Source organism: Henckelia pumila, chromosome 2 (genome assembly GCF_033568475.1).
Source record: "Henckelia pumila isolate YLH828 chromosome 2, ASM3356847v2, whole genome shotgun sequence".
Lineage (NCBI taxonomy): Eukaryota > Viridiplantae > Streptophyta > Magnoliopsida > Lamiales > Gesneriaceae > Henckelia > Henckelia pumila.
This window is the reverse complement of record NC_133121.1, coordinates 30,283,046-30,305,163: the sequence shown is the minus strand read 5'-3', so window position 1 is coordinate 30,305,163 and position 22,118 is coordinate 30,283,046. Positions and strand designations below refer to the sequence as shown.

Sequence of the window (22,118 nt, the reverse complement as noted above, 5' to 3'; positions counted from 1 at the left end):
TCTTACAGCACCCATTTTTATTCTAATTATTTTTATTGTTATTTATTATCAATAATAAACAACCCTAAATAAAATTTGGAATAAGTGGAAAATAATGCCCCCTTCTACACAACTGACGTCAAAGCTCCTCCGCCGTCTTCCGCCGCGGCCAACGGTGCTCCTCCATTTCCTTAGTTCCAATCACTTCACACCTTCCGTATTTGCTAGCTCCACCGATCACAATCACCGCCACCACTGCCGACGACATGATGATCAGTGGTGGTTCTCATCCCGGCACTTCGACTCATCCCATTATTGCCTCTCCTTCTCTCGCCGCTTCTCTGTTCACGCCGATATATCTGAACCGGAGGAACTGTTTCTTCCAGTTAGTGCTCTCATATCATTGCTCGATTCATATCACGACCTCACCGGCTTTCCCTGGTGAGCATAAGCGTGATACGTCACTTTCCTCTTGCTGTAGCAGCATAAATATCTACTTTTAACTAGATATGATGACTAGTCAAGACGAATTGAACAGTTTTGGTTTAGCAATTGGGAGCTTTATCTGTTGTGCTTTATGCATTTATGCTTATACTATGGTCATGCATCTACCTTGTACAATTTTCATGAAAATTATCATGTTTGGTGTGAAAAAATTGAAGCTTAATCAAAATTAACTATATTCCATGCATATTTTAAGTATTTTCTGAATCGGATGCCATTTACTGATTTACATGAACCAAATTATAACATGATAGAAGAAATTCCTAGAATGTTCAACATTCCTCCCTTTTTTAAGCGCTCTCTTTCAAGTGGTTTTTCTGTGTTTCCCATTTGCGACCATGCCTATGATTATGAGTTTATGTCACCTTCACACGGTCACACCTTCTATTGTTGGCACTTTTGATCTTATAGCTGTTTCATGGAGACAATTTTTTTAGCCACAAAAAAAGGCTTTTGTATTTTAGGCAACTGAGTTGTAAGCTATTGCTTTTGCTTGTTATAAGTGTTAGTAACTTACTTAACCATGTTGTTTCATATATAGGTGGATAATAATCTCATCTTCCACGGTGGCAATGAGACTTGCATTATTTCCTGTAATCATATTGCAAATTAAAAAGTTGAAGAGGATAGGAGAACTATTACCTAAAAGTGAGTATTTATGCCATATCTACACTATTTGAAGCTTGTATGTTACCCATTATCTTTGTGGAATGCATAAACAAAAGGGAAAAGAGTTGCTAACGACAGAGAAGTATATGAATGATATCAACTATCGAGCCAAATACAGCTATGCATATTGCAAGGGAATAGAGAAAAGAGAATTCTTTGAACCATATTGTAAAATACCTCCAAGTTAAATATCTCTGTTCATTGCAGCAGATCCTATCGTAAATGAACGTACATCTTTCTATTTTCAACTGTTAAGGTGAGATGGAAAATTTATTTTCTTTACGTTTTCATTTGGGTTTGGAATGGAATTTGTTGTGAAGCTTATAAGGTAAGGAAAATTTTCTTGTGATTTATGCCATCTGCCCATTTTGATAAGACCAAGATCCAAAAGAGAACGATGAAAAGTTCCTGATTTGTTTCTCAAGATTTTTTGTAAAGTCTGTATATTATTTTTTCTTTTTTTATTCAGTTTGAAAACACCAGATAAAAAACAGGGAGGAACTAGAAGTTATTGTGTGTTTGCTATCTTGATGCCTTCTCTCGTAAACGAACGAACATCTTTCTATTTTCAACAGTTGCAGCGAGAAGGAAATTGTCTTCTTTTTATGTTTTCATTTGGGTTTGGAATGGTATTTGTTGTGAAACTTATGAGGGGAGGAAAATTTTCTCGCGGTTGACTCCATCTGTCCATTTTGATAAAACCAAGATCCGATAGAGAATGATGAGAAGTTATCGATTTGTTTCTCATGTTTTTTGTAAAGCCTATATATTGTTTTCCTTTTTATTCTGTTTGGAAAACTCCAGATGAAAAACTGAAGGGATACCAGAGGTTAATGTGTGTTCGCTATCCCGATGCCTTCGCTTGTCTTTTAGATGAACCTTCTCAAACTAAAACAAACTTTAACCTCACATGGGATGTAAACTTCTTCTTCGACGATTTCTTGCAATAGTTTCTTTGAATCGTTTTATGCTTCCATCAGCTTTGTGCTTAAGTGAGAAGATCCATTTGCAATTGTGCACCCTACAGTACGCTGTCCAAGTGGAAGGTAAGTGATGAGCCAAGTGTTGTTCTTGTCAAGAGCCATTATTTCATCATGGGCACCAACTTTCTAGTTAGGATCTTGAAGAGCAACTTCAATGGTTGATGGAATCTGGACCCGATCAATCCTGGAGACAAAAGCTCGATACGCAGATCATAAGTGCTCAAGAGAGACAAAATTACAAATAGGGTGTTGTGTACAGTGCCTCATACCTTTCCTCAATGCTATAGGCCTAGCATCGTGATCGGTGTTAAGAAGGTGGACTTGGACCTAAATCGACCATCCAAAAGCTAGATCATGGGGGAGGATTGTCTTTGTCTATATATTAATCTCCCGGGATATTTACCCAACCGATGTGGGACACAACTAACACACGTACACCCCTCTCATGCTCAAGAATGAAACGACTGGAGCGTGGAGACATTAACGGGTGGCTCAACTATGAGCAGTCCAACATTTAACGGTGGAACTTGGCTCTGATACCATGTTAAGAAGGTGGACTTGGACCTAACTCAACCCCAAGAGCTAGCTTTTGGGGTGGAGTTAGGTCCAAGTCCATTTCTTAACAATCAGTATATTCAATTTCATGGGAATCAACATTACCTTGGATATTTTTCATAGATTTTGGTTCCGAGGAAGCATTAGGGCCATGCTGACTTTGTTCAGGGTGTTGTAGATCTCTTTGCGAGTTGGTTTTCTCCGAGAATAGACATGTAATGCTTCCCAGTTTTGATTTGGGTAGGACTGGTGTGGTTGGTTTGAGAGGCTCCAAGTGAGGTAAGACTTGTGTGTTTGGTTGGAGGGGCTCCAACTGAGGAGCATCTCAAGTTGGTCTTTGGTGAAAGGCTGAGAATTCGATGCATCGTGTGATTCCGTCACAGAGTTAGCGCACCTGTCTCGAGCAGATTTCTAGTTTGCTTGTTTCCCATGGATCCTCCAACATGTCTCCAATGTATGGTTAGGCTTCTTACACTTGTCGCACCAAGGACGACCATAGCGCATATTCTGATTTGCAGCAGTATTCCAGGAGTTTGGCCCATTTGGAGGGATTGCTGGATCAGCAGATTCAGATTCGCAACAAGTGCAGAGCCCTCCACAAGTGGGGTGCTTGAAGAAGGTCCGATCATCAGTTTCCGCCTACTTTCCTTATGGCGTACTGCAGAAAATACTTCACGAAGCTTGGGTAAGGGCTTAACTGCAAGCACACTCCCTCACACTTCATCTAATTGACTGTTGAGCCCTAAGAGAAATTTGAAGACTCGTTTTTTTCTCAATGATGGCTTTGTAACAGGCTTCATCGTCCGGACACTTCCAGTCGTGCACGTAAAAAAGATCAAGTTGTTGCCAACAACGAGTGAGTGATGTAAAATACTGGGTAACCGATGCATCACCTTGCTTTAACTCTTGTAGGGTGCTTTCTATCTCAAAGAGTTCGGCAGTATTTTCTTGCATGAGTATCTGCCGGCATCCCAAATTTCCTTGGTTGTGGGATTCAGTTAGAAATTTTCACCAATATCGGTAGTCATGGAAGTGATTAACCATGACATATCCATATTGTTCTCCAATTTCCACACTTTGAAACCGTTGTCATCCTTCGCTGGACATTTAGATGCTCCTGATAATAAATCATCTTTGCCCTTCCCACAAATAAACATCATAACTGATTGTGACCATTGGAGATAGTTGTGGCCATTCAGTTTGTGGTTTGTGATCGAGATGGCTGTGTTATCCGAAATTCCAGCCATGTTGTGGTTAGGATTAGGGGGCAGGTCGGACGAATCACCTGAAGCGGATGCCATCATGGATCGTTCATCCTCTTTGATACCATGTTGTGAAAGATGGATGAATCATGGAATAAGGAAATCAGAGTAATACAGTACATATGTATAGATCTAGTCAACCAAACCTAGGACTCTAGGACTCTAACCTAGTTAAGATAATACAGAATTTGAAATACAAAAAATATGTAATCCTAATCCTCCAATGAAGCTGATAATGCCATCCAACACCTTGTAATTTGAAAGTACAACAGAAAAGATTTGCACCCCATGGATCCGTTTAGTTGGTCGCAAGGGAAGTGTTTTCTTGTTTTAGATGTTGGTCACAAGGGAAGTGTTTTCTTGTTTTAGACCAAGTAGTCGATGCAAAGGATTAGGAGATTATGTCAAGACATCAAACTATTGTACCATGACTATGTGCAGTATTTTGGTTGGTCCGATGCTTTGGATCCCAATATAACTCCCAAATGTTTGAGATTTTGGCAATAGATGTTGGTTGACTATACATATCTGAGTGTTATTTCTTGACTAACCATTGAGATATGATTTGAACAATGTACTATTCACATCATGGATCCCAGCTAATGGCCACAATGCATTATTGACTTGATAGCATGATAGGAAGTATGTTGGGGGAGCTTGGTTGTCTTATTAATTTGGTGAAATTGGAATTTAGTTGGGTCTGGGGATGCCTCCAAGTCCACAAACTCATTAAATTTAACCAAATTCAAATTGTCACCACTCAAAAATGTTTTATGCATTGTAATATGGGAGTCAGAATCCATTCATTCAACTTTATTCCATCCAAGGATATTATGTAGTGTTTAGAATTTACATTTGCAATTAGCAGAGGCTCCATCAATTTACAGTGTGCCTTCTAAAGGTATTTACTGAAACTTCGATGATTTTGAACATGTTACCTACTCTGATGATGATCAAACTATAACTTTCATTATTTACTGGGTTTTGCTTTCATCTAGTTTTCCAACTTGCCTCATTTCCGCCTCATTCCTTTCATGTTTACTGATTGGAGTACCTGATTATGCATTTTTCTATACCTCATTGGTACTCGCATCTGGACTAGTATGGATATGGCTGTAGAAGTATTGTATGTGTTGTAAATGATGGGAGGCGGTAGCGGGGCAGTCTGTGACCACCTACCATCTCGGCTGCCTAGGCGGTTGAATTTTTTTTAGCAATTTTTTTATAGGTAATCATATATAGTCATGCAATGTAATAAAAAATAGTCATAATTTTTAATGTAAGATGTGTAATTAAATAATCTTTATGCATGAAAAAGCTTCATAAATATAATACCATCTATACAAGGTGTAAATAAATATATAATGCAAACTAACAAGAAAATTAATACATATTCATCATCATGTTAATCCTAACAAATTAATATAATTACTATTACCAAAAAACTAAGTTTAAAATTCAAAGTTTCAATCCACTGTGGCAATAAGTATTAGACTAAACATAACAAAATCATCTACATATGCACCATCAACAAATTCATAATCCTCTCATCATCGGACTCAAAATCAACATCTTCTTCCTTCTCCTCCTCCGATGTATCTAAATCTTCATCAAGTTCTCTAATGAGGATGTTCTTTGCACTCCTCCTTGGTTGTAGCACTTCATCTGCTCCCGAGGCCTTCGGTACCATTCTCCAAGTAAGTCCGGAACCCGTGTATCTAAATCTTCATCAAGTTCTTTAATGAGGATATTCTTTGCACTCCTCCCTGGTTGTAGCACTTCATCTGCTCCCGAGGCCTTGGGTACCATTCTCCAAGTAAGTTCGGAACCCATGTATCTAAATCTTCATCAAGTTCTCTAATGAGGATGTTCTTTGCACTCCTCCTTGGTTGTAGCACTTCATCTGCTCCCGAGGCCTTCGGTACCATTCTCCAAGTAAGTCCGGAACCCGGCTCGACCTCATCTTCATCTCCACCATCAACAAGCCAACTTTGAGCTTCACTAGCTTGAGAGGATAGAATCAACTCTACACCCATTTCTCTTTTACTTTTATTCTTCATTAGATTGGCGTTGAATTTGACATATACAAGAATCATTCAATCTTGATGTCTCGAGCCAATTCTTTTTCTTAGTATGTATCTAAAGATTTTAAACCATTGATATTAATAAAATGAAAGGATCTTTAACATAATTTATGAATTACTACTTAACATTTACCCCTTCAAATTAGCTCCAATTTCTTTCAAACCCTGATGAACTACTTGTCAAAGAGAGAAATCTCATTGCCATTTTTTGTAAGTTTGGAGTGTCCCCACCATAATTGTATCACCATCCGACTTGAAAAATTAAAGAGGCAAAAAAATAATTAAAATTTAAACCAAAAATGGGTAAAAATACTACATGTATGTTCGTGAATAAATAGACGAAAGGGATTTACCCGGATCAAAGTCATGGTACACATCCACCTTTCTCATATGCCATGACCGTCATTTTTCTTCCAAAGTTTTTGAATTTGCTCTTGTACTTCAACAATTCATCATTAGCAATGGTAGATTGCATGTCCTCATCGGTGGGAAAAATGATCTCAACACAATTCAAAATCTCATTCATAACCTTGGTGTAATTCATAACCTTGGTGTCATTTGATAGGCTTGAATCTTTGAAGTAAAAGACTGGATTCAACAAGTAAGCAACATAATGCAAAGGACTATCAAGTCTACCCCTTAGACTTCTCATCAATAATCTTCAAAATAGAGGTGACATTTTTGTCTGTTTTGAAAGACTTTCTAATGTCTTCTTTGGCTTGTTCAAGTGCACCCAATAAAAAGACCATTGAGGGCCTCTTGTCACCGTCAACAAAACGTAAAACTTTCACTAAAGGGGTGAAAACTTTCAAAGCCAAAGAAACACCATTTCAAAAAGATATACTTGTTACCGTCGCCTCTGTCGCTTTCCTCTTCACACTACTTCTTAACTTTGTTTCGCTCCATTTCTCGGATGTAAACATAAGTCTCAGACTCTCAATTGATCTTTCTTGTCTTTGAGACTTTCCTCAAAACATGAAGTAGCAAATCTAGTCACCCCGGGCCTCACTATATCCCTCTTCTTGGTATATTGCATAGATGAATCTGGTTAAGGCCTTTGCTTTCTCAAGCATTCCGTTAAACTTTGATAGCTTTCCAATTTGCTTCAAGCATGAGGTTGATTGTATGAGTCGCACAAGAGTTCCGAAAAATTTGAGGTTGTGTAACCTTCAATAAATCTGTCGTCGCCATATTGTTTGTGGCATTGTCCGTCACTATTTGAACGAATGTTGCGGGCCAATCTCAATGATATATTTTCATTAAACTCAAAAGATGTAAAGACTCGTGTGTGCCTCCATGGATTCTTCAATAGAACCAAGGAATGAAGTGCCTAGCTTGGAATTAACACATATATTCATATGCTTCTCCTCTTGCGGTTGGTCCATGCATCGATCATTATTGAACATCCATTTTTCATCCATTTTTCTTCATGCTTTTTTAGGGATAATTTGATCCTCTCGACTTCTTGCTTTAAAAGTGGCTCTCTTAAAAGATATTGACTTGGAGCTTTGTAGCCCGGACCGAATTGTCCACTTGCCTCTACAAGTTGTCTAAAACTTTGATTGTCAATTGCATGAAAAGGAAATTCCGCTTCATAAATCCATCTAGCAACGTACTCATGCACATCAGTTGTAAATTTTAACTTCAAGACACCATTTATGTTTTGTTGTCTTGCCTTTGTTGGATCGATTGCGGATGTCCACATATCAATAGGCCCGAGGTGCTTTAACTTCTTTTTTGAAGAATCCTATCACTTGACAATCATCATCCTCTCCATTAACACCTATGTTAACCTCCGCTCTTTCTTCCTTTAGTTCTTCCGTCCTTTCCCGCTTCATATTCTTGCTATTTTAAAGATAAGCTTTCACTTTTTTTTTGTCCTCATCGAAAGCTTTAGGACATGCTTCAACTTGTTATTCTTGCTATTTTCAAGATAAGCTTTCACTCTTTTTTTGTCCTTATCGGAAGCTTTAGGACATGCTTCAACTTGTCTTACATTACCCACAATATGATGTTTCATCCTATAAACTCCTCTTTAATAAGCCTCTTACACATCTTCCATGTGATACAATCTTTTTTTTCTTTATTGTAGAACACCCCATAATCCCAAACAATATCATTAGACTTCGGCGTAAATTCCAACTCCGGTTATTTATCTTTTTCCGCCATTAATCTTCAACAATTAATAAAAGAAAAAAAAACAATAAATTTGAATTTTGAAATAACAAAATCTGAAAAATTATGTAAAAATATGTTAAATATGCAAAACTTAACCTAAAGACTTGCTGGCGGCGGCAGACAGTGGCTGGCGGTTTGAGGCGTGTGGGGCTACTGGTTGATGATGAGAAGACTTGGAAGCAAAAGTGAAAACAGAAAGAAAGTGAGTAGTGTTTTTAAAGTAACTAGAGCTTTAAAATTGGTTGACTTTGACTAGGTTTTTAAAATTAATTGACTTTGACTAGAATTTTAAATTTAGTTGACTCTGACCTTTGACTGGAATTTAAAATTTGTTGACCGCCTTGGCCGCCCCACCCGCCCGAGCGCCCACCACCACCGCCTTGACCGCCTTGCTGCCCGCCGGAAAGCTTGGGGCCGCTTGATGCCAAGGCGTCATTTAGAATACGATGCCTAGCGACCGTCATTTAGAATACTGAGTATTGTTAAAGACATAATTGCTCCAAACATGGTTTATCAACTTTCTATAAGCCTTTTCACGCACTCTTCCTTGTGTAATATGTCTTAGAAAACAAGGTTAATTTAATTTTCAGTCTTCATGCTCTTCCTTTAGCGTTTTAGCTTAACGTGCAATGATCTGAATACACTTTAAATGAATGCGGCACATATGGTGAAACTTATCATGTTTTTGTCTTGCGCATTTGTAATAGTACCTCCACCATTTCAACTGCCTCTGTCCGAGAGAAGTTTCAGTGACCAAATTACCTCTTTCTGGAAAGAAAAGCAGGCTGCTGGGTGCCCGTCGTTTTTTTGGTTCATCTCTGCGTTTGCAATACAGGTAATGTTGTTGATTCTGAGATGTTTTTTGGAATAAAGTGAAAATATGAAATTACCCAGTCAAACGCGGTAGTGAATTTACAAACCGTGGACAAGCTAGTATAAGCTTCTACTAGATAAAAGAACCGAATGCCTAATCCTAAACTGTTACTCCCCACTTATTACATAACAAACTACCATCTCACGTAATATTTCCCTCCCTCCACTTGTCTCCATCTCCTCTGTTCCTTCTTGTATACACATTTTTAATTATGGGCCTACGTCTAACAATTTCTTGGCCCATATCATTGTCCCACCTATCATGTTCTTTTCTACTCCGTGGAAGAAGATGCATCTTCCCGTATTCTGGATTCGTAAGTGTGGAAAAATGAACTTGCTGCAAAAGCGATTGTACACCATTAACTTAAAGGTCTATGGTCCTTTCCTGAACTAATCAAATTCGTGGGAGCCTCTTAAATTAATTTTTGTTGTTATTGTGGGATCCCAAACATACCTATGTAGCGTCATTTATTGACTTTTCCATTTATTATTGTTCCTTCATAATATCCTGCATGTACAAGCTTCACCTTTGATATATCTTAATGTACAGATGTTATTTGGTATGATTTAAAACCAGTTAGTTACTTAGATTTAGCTGTGAGTTTTTCGGCAGAATTAACATTCAATCAGAGTTCCACTGCCTTGGTAATAGCCATCACTAGTCTTTTTGTTTCTATTTGTCATGCATCATTGTCACATGGTGCTGGATTCAGGTAACAGGGTCTCAGTGCTGCATTGCGAATTATAAATGCTGAGTTTTGTCATTTTTCTGTAACAATGAATCCTCCATGTGCTATAGGGCTTCAAGTATTTGAAACCACCGAAGCATCTTTTTTTCTCTGACGGTTCTGAGTATTTCCTGGGCAAATTGGTAAATATCAAATGAAACCTGAAATTTTTTTTGGCCTGTGATAATTTGCAGGTCCCCTGCTTTTTCTTATGGGTCATGAGCATTCGGAAGATGTCCTTGGACCACCACCCTGGTTTTGATTGTGTATGCCACTTTTATGCAAGTTTGATGCTCCTAATATTTGCAAGTAAAATACTTTTCTATTTGGTTTTGGAAATACTTTGTTCTTAGCCTTAGAAACAGATGCATATCAAGTTGTTGCCTGCTTTGCAATGTTCTAAAAAGCGGTAGGCGGGCGGTCACCCTAGGCAGCAGCTTAGGTTGTTTTTTTTTTTTTAGCCCAAATATCTAATTCTTCTTGTTCATCTCAATATTTCTTCAATAATTCCTCTTTATCGAATTCAAACTCAAAATTCATCGTATATTCCTCGTCTTCATCTCATACAAATTGATCGAAAAATCTGTCAAATAATCTTTTTAAAAGTTTAATTTAAAATAAAAAAACGAAAAAATATATATTATATATTAATCCAGGAGGCCACATGGGTGGATTTTGAGCTGCCTAAGCAGCAATTATGCGGTCTAGGCGGCCGATTAATGAAATAGTACCCAGAGGCATCAACCGTCTAAAAATCATGACCGTGGGCAAATGCCTAGGCGGTCCTATGCGCCACATTTTAGAACAGTGCTGCGTTGAGTGAATCCCTTTTGCGGGCGTTTTAGTAAGGAGAAAAGAATCTTTTGCTGGTATTTGCATGCTACAAGCCTCAGAGACACAAGACCTGGTGTTATTCCATTCCTTTTTACATCCTTCAAATATTTATGTTGATCAATACGATTGCTAAGAGTAGAAGAAATAATAGAAGTGTTAAGTTAAAAAATGGCTTCCACCTCCTCTGAATATTAGAACCTTGTGATATATTTCCAGATACAAAATTATTAATCATAAAAATTATGTTTATGCTTCTCGAGTAGAGTTCCATTGTTTGTCCTTCTTACTCACTCAGAAAATAGCATGACTGCCTCCTCAACACTGCCTGTGATGCCGCAGTTTAAAAAATGTTGTGGCTGCATGTGGGGCTTGAAAGTGGGGTTTTGTGGGGAGATATTATGGATTGGTTTGGAAGACAAAAGGAGCATAGAAAGTATTGGACTATATACGGAGAATTTTTCTTTTTGCATCTGTTTATAGAATATTGTTGAATGATTCTTATTGTAATCTTGATTTTGGTAAACATCTTCAAGTTTATTTCTCATATTGTTTCCCTATTTTTTTTGGTAATAACGAAATGAAATTTTTCTGACGATATTACAGGGAGGAATCTTATGGTTCCAGAACTTGACTGAAAATTCACATGGTCTGTTTGGACCTATTATCCCTTTATTTATTGGGGCTTTGCATTTCACTGATATTCGGGTATGAAGACACTGCTCTTTTAATTATATCTTATTTTTTCAAAATGTTTTTGAAGATAAACTGATGATGAATGATCTTGGGATGTGTCAATAAAGATACCTTGCTTCATGATGTAGCAGAAACATACAATAAAAGGGATTAACTTGTTAATTCACACAGAATGCCAGAAAAGTCTTGAGAATATAGTAAACACTCAGATAGTCTCGTTGAATCACACAGAATAACCAGGAAAATCTCAAAACTATAGTAAAATGCTCACAATAAATTTTATTTAATCAAAAACTGTCTTCTAAATCAGAACGATACCCTTTTTTATGGAACAAACTGCCAATAATCAAAACCATAAAATATTCTAGTTATTGCAAGGAAAATCAAATAGAATCTAATCTTGAATTTTCTTTGATAATTTATTGCCTAAACAAAATGTTACCAAAAATGAAAATACGCCCAAAATCCTGGCAATTTGAATAACTACCTTATGCTTTCGGGTGATCTCATTGTACCAAAAAGGCATCTTGCACTGCACCACTCCCCTGGGTCGAAAACATTCATCCTCGAATGTCCAACTGCATCTTTGTCAAATAACGAATCACCAACATAAAGAATCAAATGCTTAATGTAAAAGACGTCGTGCATCTGGAGAGTAAATGTTCAACATTCCTAGCTTGCTAACCATTTCTTGAAATGTAGGCTGATGAAGACTCTTAGTTAGGATGTCTGCCACATGGTCTTTTGAAGGTTTAATGAAGTGTCGATCAATCTCTACATGTTTTGTTCGATCATGTTGGACAGGATTATGGGCTCTACTAATGGCCGCCTTGTTGTCGCATAAGAGCCGCATTGGTGAGTCCATAGGAAGTTTCAACTCCTGAATGATCCGTCAAAGCGAGAGAAATTCACAAACCCCGTGTGCCATGGATCGAAATTCTGCCTCTGCACTACTCCGTGCAACAACTCCTTGTTTTTGCTTCTCCAAGTCACCAAATTACCCCACACATAAGTACAATAACCGGAGGTTGATCTTCGATCGAATGATGATCTGCCCAATCCGCATCGGTAAAGACAGTGAGAGATCGAGTACCTTGCTTCCTGAAAATCAGGCCGTTTCCAGGACATCCCTTGAGATATCGGAGAATCCAAATTACTGCTTCATGATGTTCTCGGTTGGTGAGTGCATAAATTGACTTACGACCCCTACAACATGTCCAATGTTGGGTCTAGTATGAGCCAAATATATCAATCGTCCAACCAACCGTTGATATTTCTTTGTATCCACAGCAGCTTCTTCATTCCGTTGGCTGAATTTTTTATAAGGATCCATGGGAGTTTGAGCGGGCTTACATCTGAGGTATCCCGTGTCTCTAAGAAGATCAAGGATATATTTCTGTTGAGAAATTACAATTCCTTTTCCAGAACGAGCCACTTCCATGCCAAGAAAAAACTTCCAATTTCCGAGGTCTTTCATTTCAAATTATCTTGCCAATTATTTCTTTAACTCTCTCATCTCATCAAGGCCATCTCCGGTTAAGATGATATCGTCAACATAGACAATAAGAATTGTGACTTTGTCAGTTGTAGAGTGTTTGTAAAATAGGGTATGATCTTATTGTGACTTTGTCAGTTGTAGAGTGTTTGTAGAATAGGGTATGATCGGATTGAGATTGAGTGTACCCGAACCCCGTAATACACTTTGCAACTCTTCCAAATCATGCTCGAGGTGATTGCTTGAGACCGTATAATGGTTTTTCAACCGAAAAACTTTGCCATTTTCACTTTGTCCCTTAAATCCCAGAGGAACCTTCATGAAAACTTCTTCTTCTAAGTCTCCGTTGAGAAAAGCGTTCTTTAAATCTAACTGGTGCAACGGCCAGTCCAAATTGGCAGCCAACGAAAGAAGAACTCTCACGGTGTTTAACTTGGCGACAGGTGCAAAGGACTCTTGATAATCAATTCCAAAAGTCTGTGTGTATTCCTTGGCTACAAGGCTTGCTTTATACCTCTCTATTGTCCCATCCGAATTGTATTTGATGTTGAATATCCATCTACAACCAACTGTGGTTTTTCCTTTGGGAAGATTAGTAATTTCCCAAGTACAATTTTTTTAGAGCTGTCATTTCCGTCGTTACTGCCTCTCTCCACTTTGGGATACCTAGAGCTTCCTGTATTGTTTCTGGAATCTGTTCATCAGTGAGTTGAGATATAAAGGCTCTGTATTTTTCGGATAGGTTGGATGAAGACACTAACTTGGCAAGGAGATATAGAGGAACTTTTGTGCAAGTCCTAGTGCCTTTTTTTTGAGCAATTGGCAGTTCATGGGCTGGATGTACAGGAATAGGAGTGTCAGGAATGTCACAAAGAGAAAGAGATGAAGGGTTACCTTGTTGAAGACCCGGATCGGATGATAGCAGCTATGAGATTGTAGGAGGCTCCCTTCGAGTACCTTTTCTCCTAGAATAAACACGAAGCTCCAGAGGTTTAGTAGTAGGAGGGTCAGCTGATTCAATGGTAGGAGGGATGTTGTCCTGGATAAAATCTATGGTTGGAAGACATGGACTCCTAGTATTAGACACACTCAAGTTTATCGGTTCTTCCCCGTATTCCCAAAAATTACCTTCATAGGATTTTGTCTCCCCCTGACGGGAAGATTTGGGATAGTACGATAGATTCTCGAAGAAGGTGACATCGGCGCTAACAAAGATTTGTTTTGTGACTGGGTCTAGACATTTGTACCCTTTTTGTGTGGCTGAATACCCGATTAAAACACAACGAACAGCTCGTGGATCAAGTTTGCTCCGACCTGGTTGATGAACATGAACAAAGGCGGTACACCCGAATATTTTTGAGGGTAGATGACTAAAGGACCTATTGTCGGGGAAAGATTGGGTGAGTGTTTGATGAGGGGTGTAATACTTGAGGACTTTTGATCGCATCCGATTGATCAAATATGTGGCTGTAAGAACAGCATCTCTCCATAGGTATTTAGGAACGTGACAATTAAACATTAATGCTCTAGCAATCTCGAGTAAATGTCTATTTTTTCGTTCGGCAACACCATTTTGTTGAGCACTATGCGTACAAGAGCTATGATGTATGATCCCGTGTTCTAAAAGATAGTCTCCCAATACTAGGCTAAAATATTCACCCCCATTATCTGTTCGTAAGGCTTGGATATTGGTGTTGAATTGAGTTTTAACCATGGTATGAAAATATTTTAACACTTCGATTCGGATTTTTCTTTTAGTAAATATACCCAACAATATCGTGAATGATCATTGATAGATGGATTTTTATTAATAAATAGAGAGGGAAACATGTGTTTTAAATAACCAACACTGGGGTGACCTAATCTTTGATGCCACAACATTATTTCAGAGTCACGAGAGACAGAAAAAAGACTACTACTAGTTTGCAGAGTTTGTCCATCTAGAAGATTAGGTCTCTTGAAGTAATAAAGCCCCCCGTGTCTTTCAGCACTGCCAATCGTCCTCCCCGAGCCCTGTTCCTGAATTTCACACAAATTAGGAAGAAATTTAGCTACACGATTGTGATCAGCGGTTAGCTTGGTTACATACATGAGATTGCATGATAATTTGGGAACATGGAGTACAGATTGTAGGGTTAAACATGGAGAGATAACTATGGAACCTTTACCTGCGATTTTGGATGGTGTGCTATCGACGAAGGTGACCCTAAGATTACCCGGACTAGGAACATAGGTTGAAAACATATGGGGATCATAGGTCATATGATCGGAAGCTCCAGAGTCAATAATCCAAGGACTGAAATTCCCGTGATTGACATTTAGAGCAAACGGGAGATTGCCTTGTTGTACACAGGACGTGGATGGGGAGTGATTAATGGGCTGAGAGGCAGACAGGAGTTTGTACAAGTGCTCGAGAAGTTCTCTGTTGGAGAGAGGGGATTCGTTTGACAATGATTCGTTACTAGGACTTGAGGCAGCAACTGTGTGGAGAGCTTTGCTGTCTCTCGGAGGACGAGATGATTTGTGATCAAGAGGTCGACCATGTAATTTCCAGCAGGTGTCCTTGGTATGACCCGGATGCTTGCAATGCTCACACCATGACCTACCAGCACGACGAGGCTGATCTTCAAACCGGGAGAGACCAATGCAGATGTTTCTGGAATGTGAGGGGCAGCAACATTGTTTAACATGATCTTTCGCCGGCTTTCCTCTCGGCGGACTTCAGCAAACACCTCTCGGATGTTTGGAAAGGGAGATCGGCCGAGAACACAACCTTTAACATCATCGAGGTCCTTAGAGAGGCCTGAAAGGAAGTCGAAAACTTGCTCAATATTCTTAAGTTGCTGGAAGTTGAGCCGGTCAGTAGCACAGTGCCATTTGAAGTCAATGTAGAGATCACTCTCGTGTAAAACTCTGTGACCGATTGGGATCCCTGCTTCGTCTGGCGGATCTGAGTTTTTAGTTCGAACATCTGTGAGGCATTCCCGACATCGGAGTATGTCGCCTTGACTGAGTCCCACAAATCTTGAGCAGATGGAAGAAACAAATAGGATTTTCCAATGGTTGGATCCATGGAGTTAATGAGCCAAGCCATGATCATGGAATTTTCGGCTTCCCATGTCTTAAACGTAGCAGCAGTGGGTTCGGGCATCGGATTGTCACCTGTAAGGTAGCCGAACTTTCCTTTGCCTTGGAGAAACAGTTTTACACATTGAGACCATTGCAGAAAATTCAATCCGTTCAACTTGTGGGTAGTAATGACTAGAGAGGGAGTCATATCTCCCGGAGATTGTCTTGAGGCTACAGTGGAATGGCTGTTAGACTCAGATGACTCGAACTTTGGTGCTTCAGACGCCATTTCTTTTTCTTTTTTCTTTTTTTTAAAGAATGGATCGGACGGTCTCTGATACCATGAAAGAATTAATGCACGACAATTCTGAATGAATATTATTAGGTCACAAAGGATAGAGTATATATACAACAATAGGAATCAATAATTCCCTGAGATTCTAAGATCCTATAAAAAAAAGAAACTTACGTATTGACTATGACTAGAATATATGAATAATTACATCAGGTTTATATACATAAATAACTTCTCACAGTGTTTTTCAGGTTTCTTTTCAACAAATGACGGTTCAACATTCACCTGGATTGTTGGGATTGTTGGTGAAGGTGAGTTTGTAGAAATATGCAAGTGCTTTTCTTAATCCCAACCTTCAATCCTGTCATGGAGCCATTGCTGTTAAGAGTCTTTTTGAGCTAATAATAGATATCATGATAGATATGCATTTACACTGACCATTCATCTCAAGTATCTAGTGTCCTTGGGTTTCATTGTATAAGAGGGCAGATTTACTTCTATGTAGTTGCGCTATGACCTCTGCGTTTATTTATTTCTACAGCAGTATTCCTCATTGTGAAAACAATAAAGTAACTTAGTTTTCGAATTTTTTTGTCTGTTATTTATATTAATTTTTTGAACCACCAACTTTGCAATGGGGATTTCAGGCAGAACCCAACCTGTTGAATGTTTGTCTGAAACATTGAGAAGACGGGAATCAAGTGGTACCTCTGGAAAAAAGCTGAACATAGGGAGTAACACGTTATTACAAATGATCTATAATCTTAAAAGAAAGAAGGTTCAAGGTAGTAGGACGAGTGAAATGAGATATTTAGCAGTGGCTCACACAGGACCTTGAATACCTTGAATCCAAGATTCATGGACTTGAAATATGATCCAGTGTATGCTGGTTAACGTCCACCTAACAATAGCCAGACCTTCAAAAAAAAAAGGTGCAGCCACCAATAGAAGAGAGGTGGATCATATGATTGAAATTACAAAATAGCAATTTCTAAAGTTTGCGTAATCATGTTGTCTTTTAGAAAACATGAATAATTGAAAAAGACTTGGGGCAATTAGGTTACCTTCACTTGCTGTGGCCTAGTTAGTGATAAATACATTCCAAAAATTGTAGCCTCCGATATTGTTTAAAACTGATTCATTTTATCTCATGGTCATCATTAGGGGAACGAACGAACCAAATCTAGCTGAATAATTAAAAATTTTGAGACATGATTCAAGCTCAAATATTTTTATTCAAGCTCAAGTTGAAGCTCGAAGCGATGAATGTTTTTGGCTTGAATTTGACTTTAATTAAAGCTCGAGTTCAAGCTTGGCTCGAAAAGTTAAAGCTCGCGAGCAGCTTGCAAACTATTGAACAAAATAATTGACTTGAAATTTTTTTGAACATGTTTGAGTTCAATTTGAATTCGATAATTTCGAATACGAATCAAATATTTTTCTAGTCGGCTCGACTGTAGTCGTCACTATTTGCATTTGTTCAAGTATGCTCGAGAAGATAGTATCAATTTCATTTTTTTCGCTTGAAGCTCAAACAAATTTTGGGTTTATTGGCAGTCCAAAAATTTAATGCTAATATGTTTCATGCATTTTTTTCGCCTTCGTAACATGTGATTTTTGCTAGTTTTAAAAGTTTGGCTAAAATAAAGATTTCTGCGATAATGTCAGGGTAATACTAATGCTGGTATTTTTTCCTTTTCCCTTTACAGTGGTACTCAATTTATTTGCAACTGCTGACACTCCCTATTATGCTTGTTGCTTTCAATGTGCCCCAGGTAATTGGGATTATTTTCCCACAGGATTTGGGATAAGGTGTTGGAGTGTTTCCAAATATTGATCATGTCGTAAACTTTGCTCACTTGCATCATGACATGCCAATTTTCGTTCAACGATAATTTGGTTGATATTTTTCACTTTCTTTTCTGTTGGAAGTTGGGGGAGTGGGACTAGTTGAGTGGATGTATCTCTATTCAATTCTAGATCAATTTCTCCAATCTGGGCAGAAGAAGCCCATTTTTGCCAATTAAAATGGCATACTGAATTCATCTTAGTTTTTGAATGACCCCGGTAAAAATCATTTGAACAACGTTTTAATGCTTTACAGAATTTGTGCCACTGTACCACGAAGATTTTAGTGAATTCTGCTAGTGAAATTCATAGAATGTAATATGTATCATTAAATATGATCATATTGTACCATTCAAAAACTTGCACTGAAAATATTTATTACCTTATCGGATATCATCTTCAATTGAACTTTGCTAGTGAAATTCATAAAATGTATCACGAAATTATGATCATATTACACCATTAAAAAATTTGGACTGGAAATTTTTATTATCTTATCAGATATCTCCTTAAATTCATCTGTTTTTTTTTGCAGGGAAGTTTAGTATATTGGCTTACAAACAGCTCGTTGTCTCTGATTCAGGTTGGTCCTTTTTGCCTTCTCGAATCAGTATATTACTATATCGAGTGGCTTAAGGTTAGATACTCGAGTCTTTTGTTATGAAATGCTTATCTTTAGATTTGCTAATTTCTTCCAAGGGCCTCAAGAATTAGCTTATGAGATGTCATGACATAGACTCCTACGGAAGTGCGAGGGTGCTTGTAAGCAAATGGTTGTTTGGGTGTTAGTGAAGGAAAGTTTACTGGTGGACTGGACTTGTGGAGATAATGACATATAGTGAAAAATCAACTTCAGGGTGATACTTCCACCCTTGAGTTTGTCTGTCAATGGTAAAATGCCAAGGCAAGCATGCATAGTAAATGTGGTGTGGATGGCATGCGCTGACAAAGAAAGAAACTTGTGATGCAGAAGTTTACTCAAGCTGCTACACTGTCATTTCCCCAACTTCATTTTGACAACTTTAAGCAAAACTGATCTGATTGTTATTTTCACTGGTCTTTTTTTCCCAATTTGCAGCAATTATGTCTCAGCCATCCTGTTGTTATTCAGTATTTGGGGCTTCCTAAAAAGAACGCTCCTGCAGTAGCTTCAAATATTGAAAAGAGAGGCTATTCTGGAGCTGCAGATATTTTAATTTTGACAAAGCAGGGAGAAATCCCTGCTCAAAACCTTTCACCTGAAGAATTGGTTTCTGTGAGTGACAGAGTTATATTATGACTTTTTAGTTTTATGGTTCTCATGCAAGTTCTCTTACTAATTTATCTCAGAACATTTTTCACAGTTTTCAATCAAAATCTTAACTGATGGGCATAAGGATACTGCAATTAAGTTGCTAAGGTAATAAATCCTGTCCTTGAGATGATAAGCTCTCTTCTTATGCTTAAGTTGTATTTTGTAAACTGTGAACCACAGACTTGCTCTTGAAAAGGATCCTGGATCTATAAGAGCTTTGGTTATAATTGGACAGACACTGTTGCACAAGAAACAATTTGCCGCAGCTACTGAATGCTTGGAAAATGCTATATCAAAGGTCTGATCCAGTTTTATAAATGTTCACCAATTTCCTGTGGAGAGAAGAGATATTCCAGATGATAGGATCTGGATTTGTGCGAATATCTGCATTTTAACTGCCATGAAAAGATTTGTAGCTCCTCATCCAATGCATTATATTTTTCTTTTTTCTGAAGCCTTCCCCGAAGAGGTCATGATATTTTTGCCAGCCCATAGTTTCTATGCTCCAAGTGACATTGCCTTATCTGCTTGATCTTTGATTCAGCTTCTTGTGGCTGGCGAACCAACAGGAATTGAAGAAGTTGATCTCTTGATTCTTTCATCTCAGTGGGCTGGTATTGCTCTGGTGCAGCAGGTAAGCCAGAATGATGCCTTTTGAACTCCTTAATAACTTTTAGATCTTAATTTCCAATGAAAGATAACCATGCTGACTTTCTTTATGTAATCTCCAATCAAAATACTCTCTGAACCCATCAATTGAGGAAAACGTTGACAGTTGCTTGTTCGAGAGTTTTACCTCTCAAAAAAATTTGTTGTCCGAAAGATGTATTAACCTGTTCTATATAACTGCAACTTTTGAAATCAACTGAGGCATTATTGGCAAGGCCAAGTGATTACGTAGAGAGAATTAGAACCATATTTGAAAGCGCTGACAGTTAGCTGTGAAGTTTTTCGCTATGCGGTTGTGTATTAGGGCCACTGAAGACAAATCAATATGATGGTTCTTTGCTCTCTCTGGAATGCTTTTGCATTCAATGAATCTTAAATTGGAGTTCATTGCTATTTTTCCTATGGTCTAAAAGAAAAAATTGACACGATGGTGACACGCAAATTTTTGTAATGATTAGCTTCAGTGAAGGCAACTAGCTACCTGCATTAACTACTGTGAATAGCGGAAGATAATTTGAAGGAACACCCGTCAATAATTTGGGTACTGAGGGGGACATTGTGGATAGTTTTAATGGCTTCTGCATTTTATATTTCCAAAGGGTTTAGGTGTGTTGCTTATTACTGTCAAAAGGGTTTTGTTTTATTTTATGATATTTTGTGTCTCACTGGGCTTGAATGGCACGACCTGACCGGTGAATGCATGACTTTTCTTTTGCTGTCCTTCAATTTTTTTTTCAAAAAGCATCTATGCAGGAAAAGATGGAAGAAGGTCTTCGTCACCTAGAAAGAATAGCTCAATTGGAAGAGCCGGAGGATTCAAAGAGCAAGGCACACTACTATGATGGCTTATTTCTTCTTTCAAGGTATGAAGCAAACACAACTACTCTTATTTTCTAAAGAGTGAAACTTAGTGCGCTAACAGGTGTTGCTTGGGAACCCATTTTAGTATTCTATTGAACACGGGACAAAAAGCTGAGGCATTGAAGTACTTGCAAAAGGTCGCTGCTTATGATCCCCGTTACAATGTATACTTGGAAGGCTTGGAAAATGATGATGATGATTTTGCCATTCATCTAACGAGTGGGAAGAGATTTTTTTGAGTCTCTGAACAGTTCGTTACAATGGATTTTTTAGAATTTATCGGGGTGCAGAGATCACCGCGAAGGATTGGAAATTTCTGATCGGCTGCAATTATAAGAGAAGTGGTTTGAGTATAGGTTGATATTATTCGTAAAGCCGCCTCCAACACGCGGAGGCATTCGGGAGATTCTATTCCAACCATTTCAATCACCATTCAAGTGGGTGATGCAAATCCGACTGTTAATCAATTGGCCTTGCAGGATATTTGGTAGTTGTTACCATGATTGTTGTTTAGTGGAGGAGACTAGTCGGCACAAGTGTGTGGAATAAGCTGATTTGGCCAGGCCATAGTTGATGCATGTGAAATGATAAATTGATGTAATAGTAGTAGACACATGTTTGATTTTGGTCCAGTCCAAGGAATGAGAGGAGTGTGGATGAAATCAAGGCAATCGAAATATGAGGTGCCAGCAATTGTTGAGTTGGATGCAAATGAATGAATGGTAAGAGCTATAAACAAGCTTTTGTCGTTAGAGATCGATTACGTGAAGTTGTGGGAGTGTTTGTTTTTATCAAAACATGATCAAATTTTAAACGCGTGCCATTTCTACATGCCTTTATTCCATTTTCTTTTTCAATAATATTTAAGCTTTATGACATTCTAGTTTGAAATAAATAAATATATAGATGTATGATATTATGATATCTTACACAGAGATGAGTATGATATTCTTGGACGTCAGTTAAAGTGAGTCTAAAACCTGATGTTATGTTTTATTATTCCCTATGATAAAAATTTAAACTGGGTTTTACTAAGAAATACTAAAATACATGTATATCAAATCAGCTGGTGTGACTCATAAACTCATTCTATGCTGCACCCACCGTTCATTGGCCCGGGCAATTCACCCAGTGGATCTGGGTCATTCATTGGCCCGAGCCCCACACAATTTCCATCCGATGGATCTGGGCCATTCATTGGTCCAGATCCACCGGGTGGAAATTGTGTGGGACCCAGGCCAATGA

At 38.3% G+C, this 22,118-nt stretch overlaps 1 protein-coding gene across 2 annotated transcripts; it reads left to right on the top strand.

Moving 5' to 3' along the window:
• Positions 1 to 80: 80 nt before the first annotated feature.
• On the top strand, positions 81 to 21,759 carry LOC140881564 (ALBINO3-like protein 2, chloroplastic). Of its 2 annotated transcripts, none has more exons than XR_012150007.1 (14): positions 81 to 420; positions 1,025 to 1,131; positions 8,922 to 9,049; positions 10,010 to 10,081; positions 11,253 to 11,354; positions 16,453 to 16,512; positions 17,911 to 17,976; positions 18,585 to 18,632; positions 19,128 to 19,304; positions 19,393 to 19,448; positions 19,524 to 19,641; positions 19,888 to 19,977; positions 20,755 to 20,875; positions 20,959 to 21,096. XR_012150007.1 is itself a non-coding variant. In XM_073286972.1 (14 exons), exons 1-14 carry the CDS (start codon positions 95 to 97, stop codon positions 21,110 to 21,112), a joined length of 1,614 nt encoding a protein of 537 aa, XP_073143073.1. In that variant the 5' UTR covers positions 81 to 94; the 3' UTR covers positions 21,113 to 21,759. The 2 variants fall into 2 exon arrangements, 1 of the variants encoding a protein (XP_073143073.1); XM_073286972.1 differs by having other exon boundaries at positions 20,766 to 20,875; positions 20,959 to 21,759.
• The last annotated feature ends 359 nt before the right edge of the window (positions 21,760 to 22,118 follow it).

What these genes read in the sequence shown, in the direction of transcription:
- LOC140881564 (XM_073286972.1), top strand. Translation starts at nt 95, where the DNA reads ATGCCCCCTTCTACACAACTGACGTCAAAGCTCCTCCGCCGTCTTCCG. An exon ending in ACCACCCTGGTTTTGATTGT is followed by an intron (nt 10,082 to 11,252) that starts GTATGCCACTTT and finishes ACGATATTACAG; the next exon opens with GGAGGAATCTTATGGTTCCA. An exon ending in TGCATTTCACTGATATTCGG is followed by an intron (nt 11,355 to 16,452) that starts GTATGAAGACAC and finishes AGTGTTTTTCAG; the next exon opens with GTTTCTTTTCAACAAATGAC.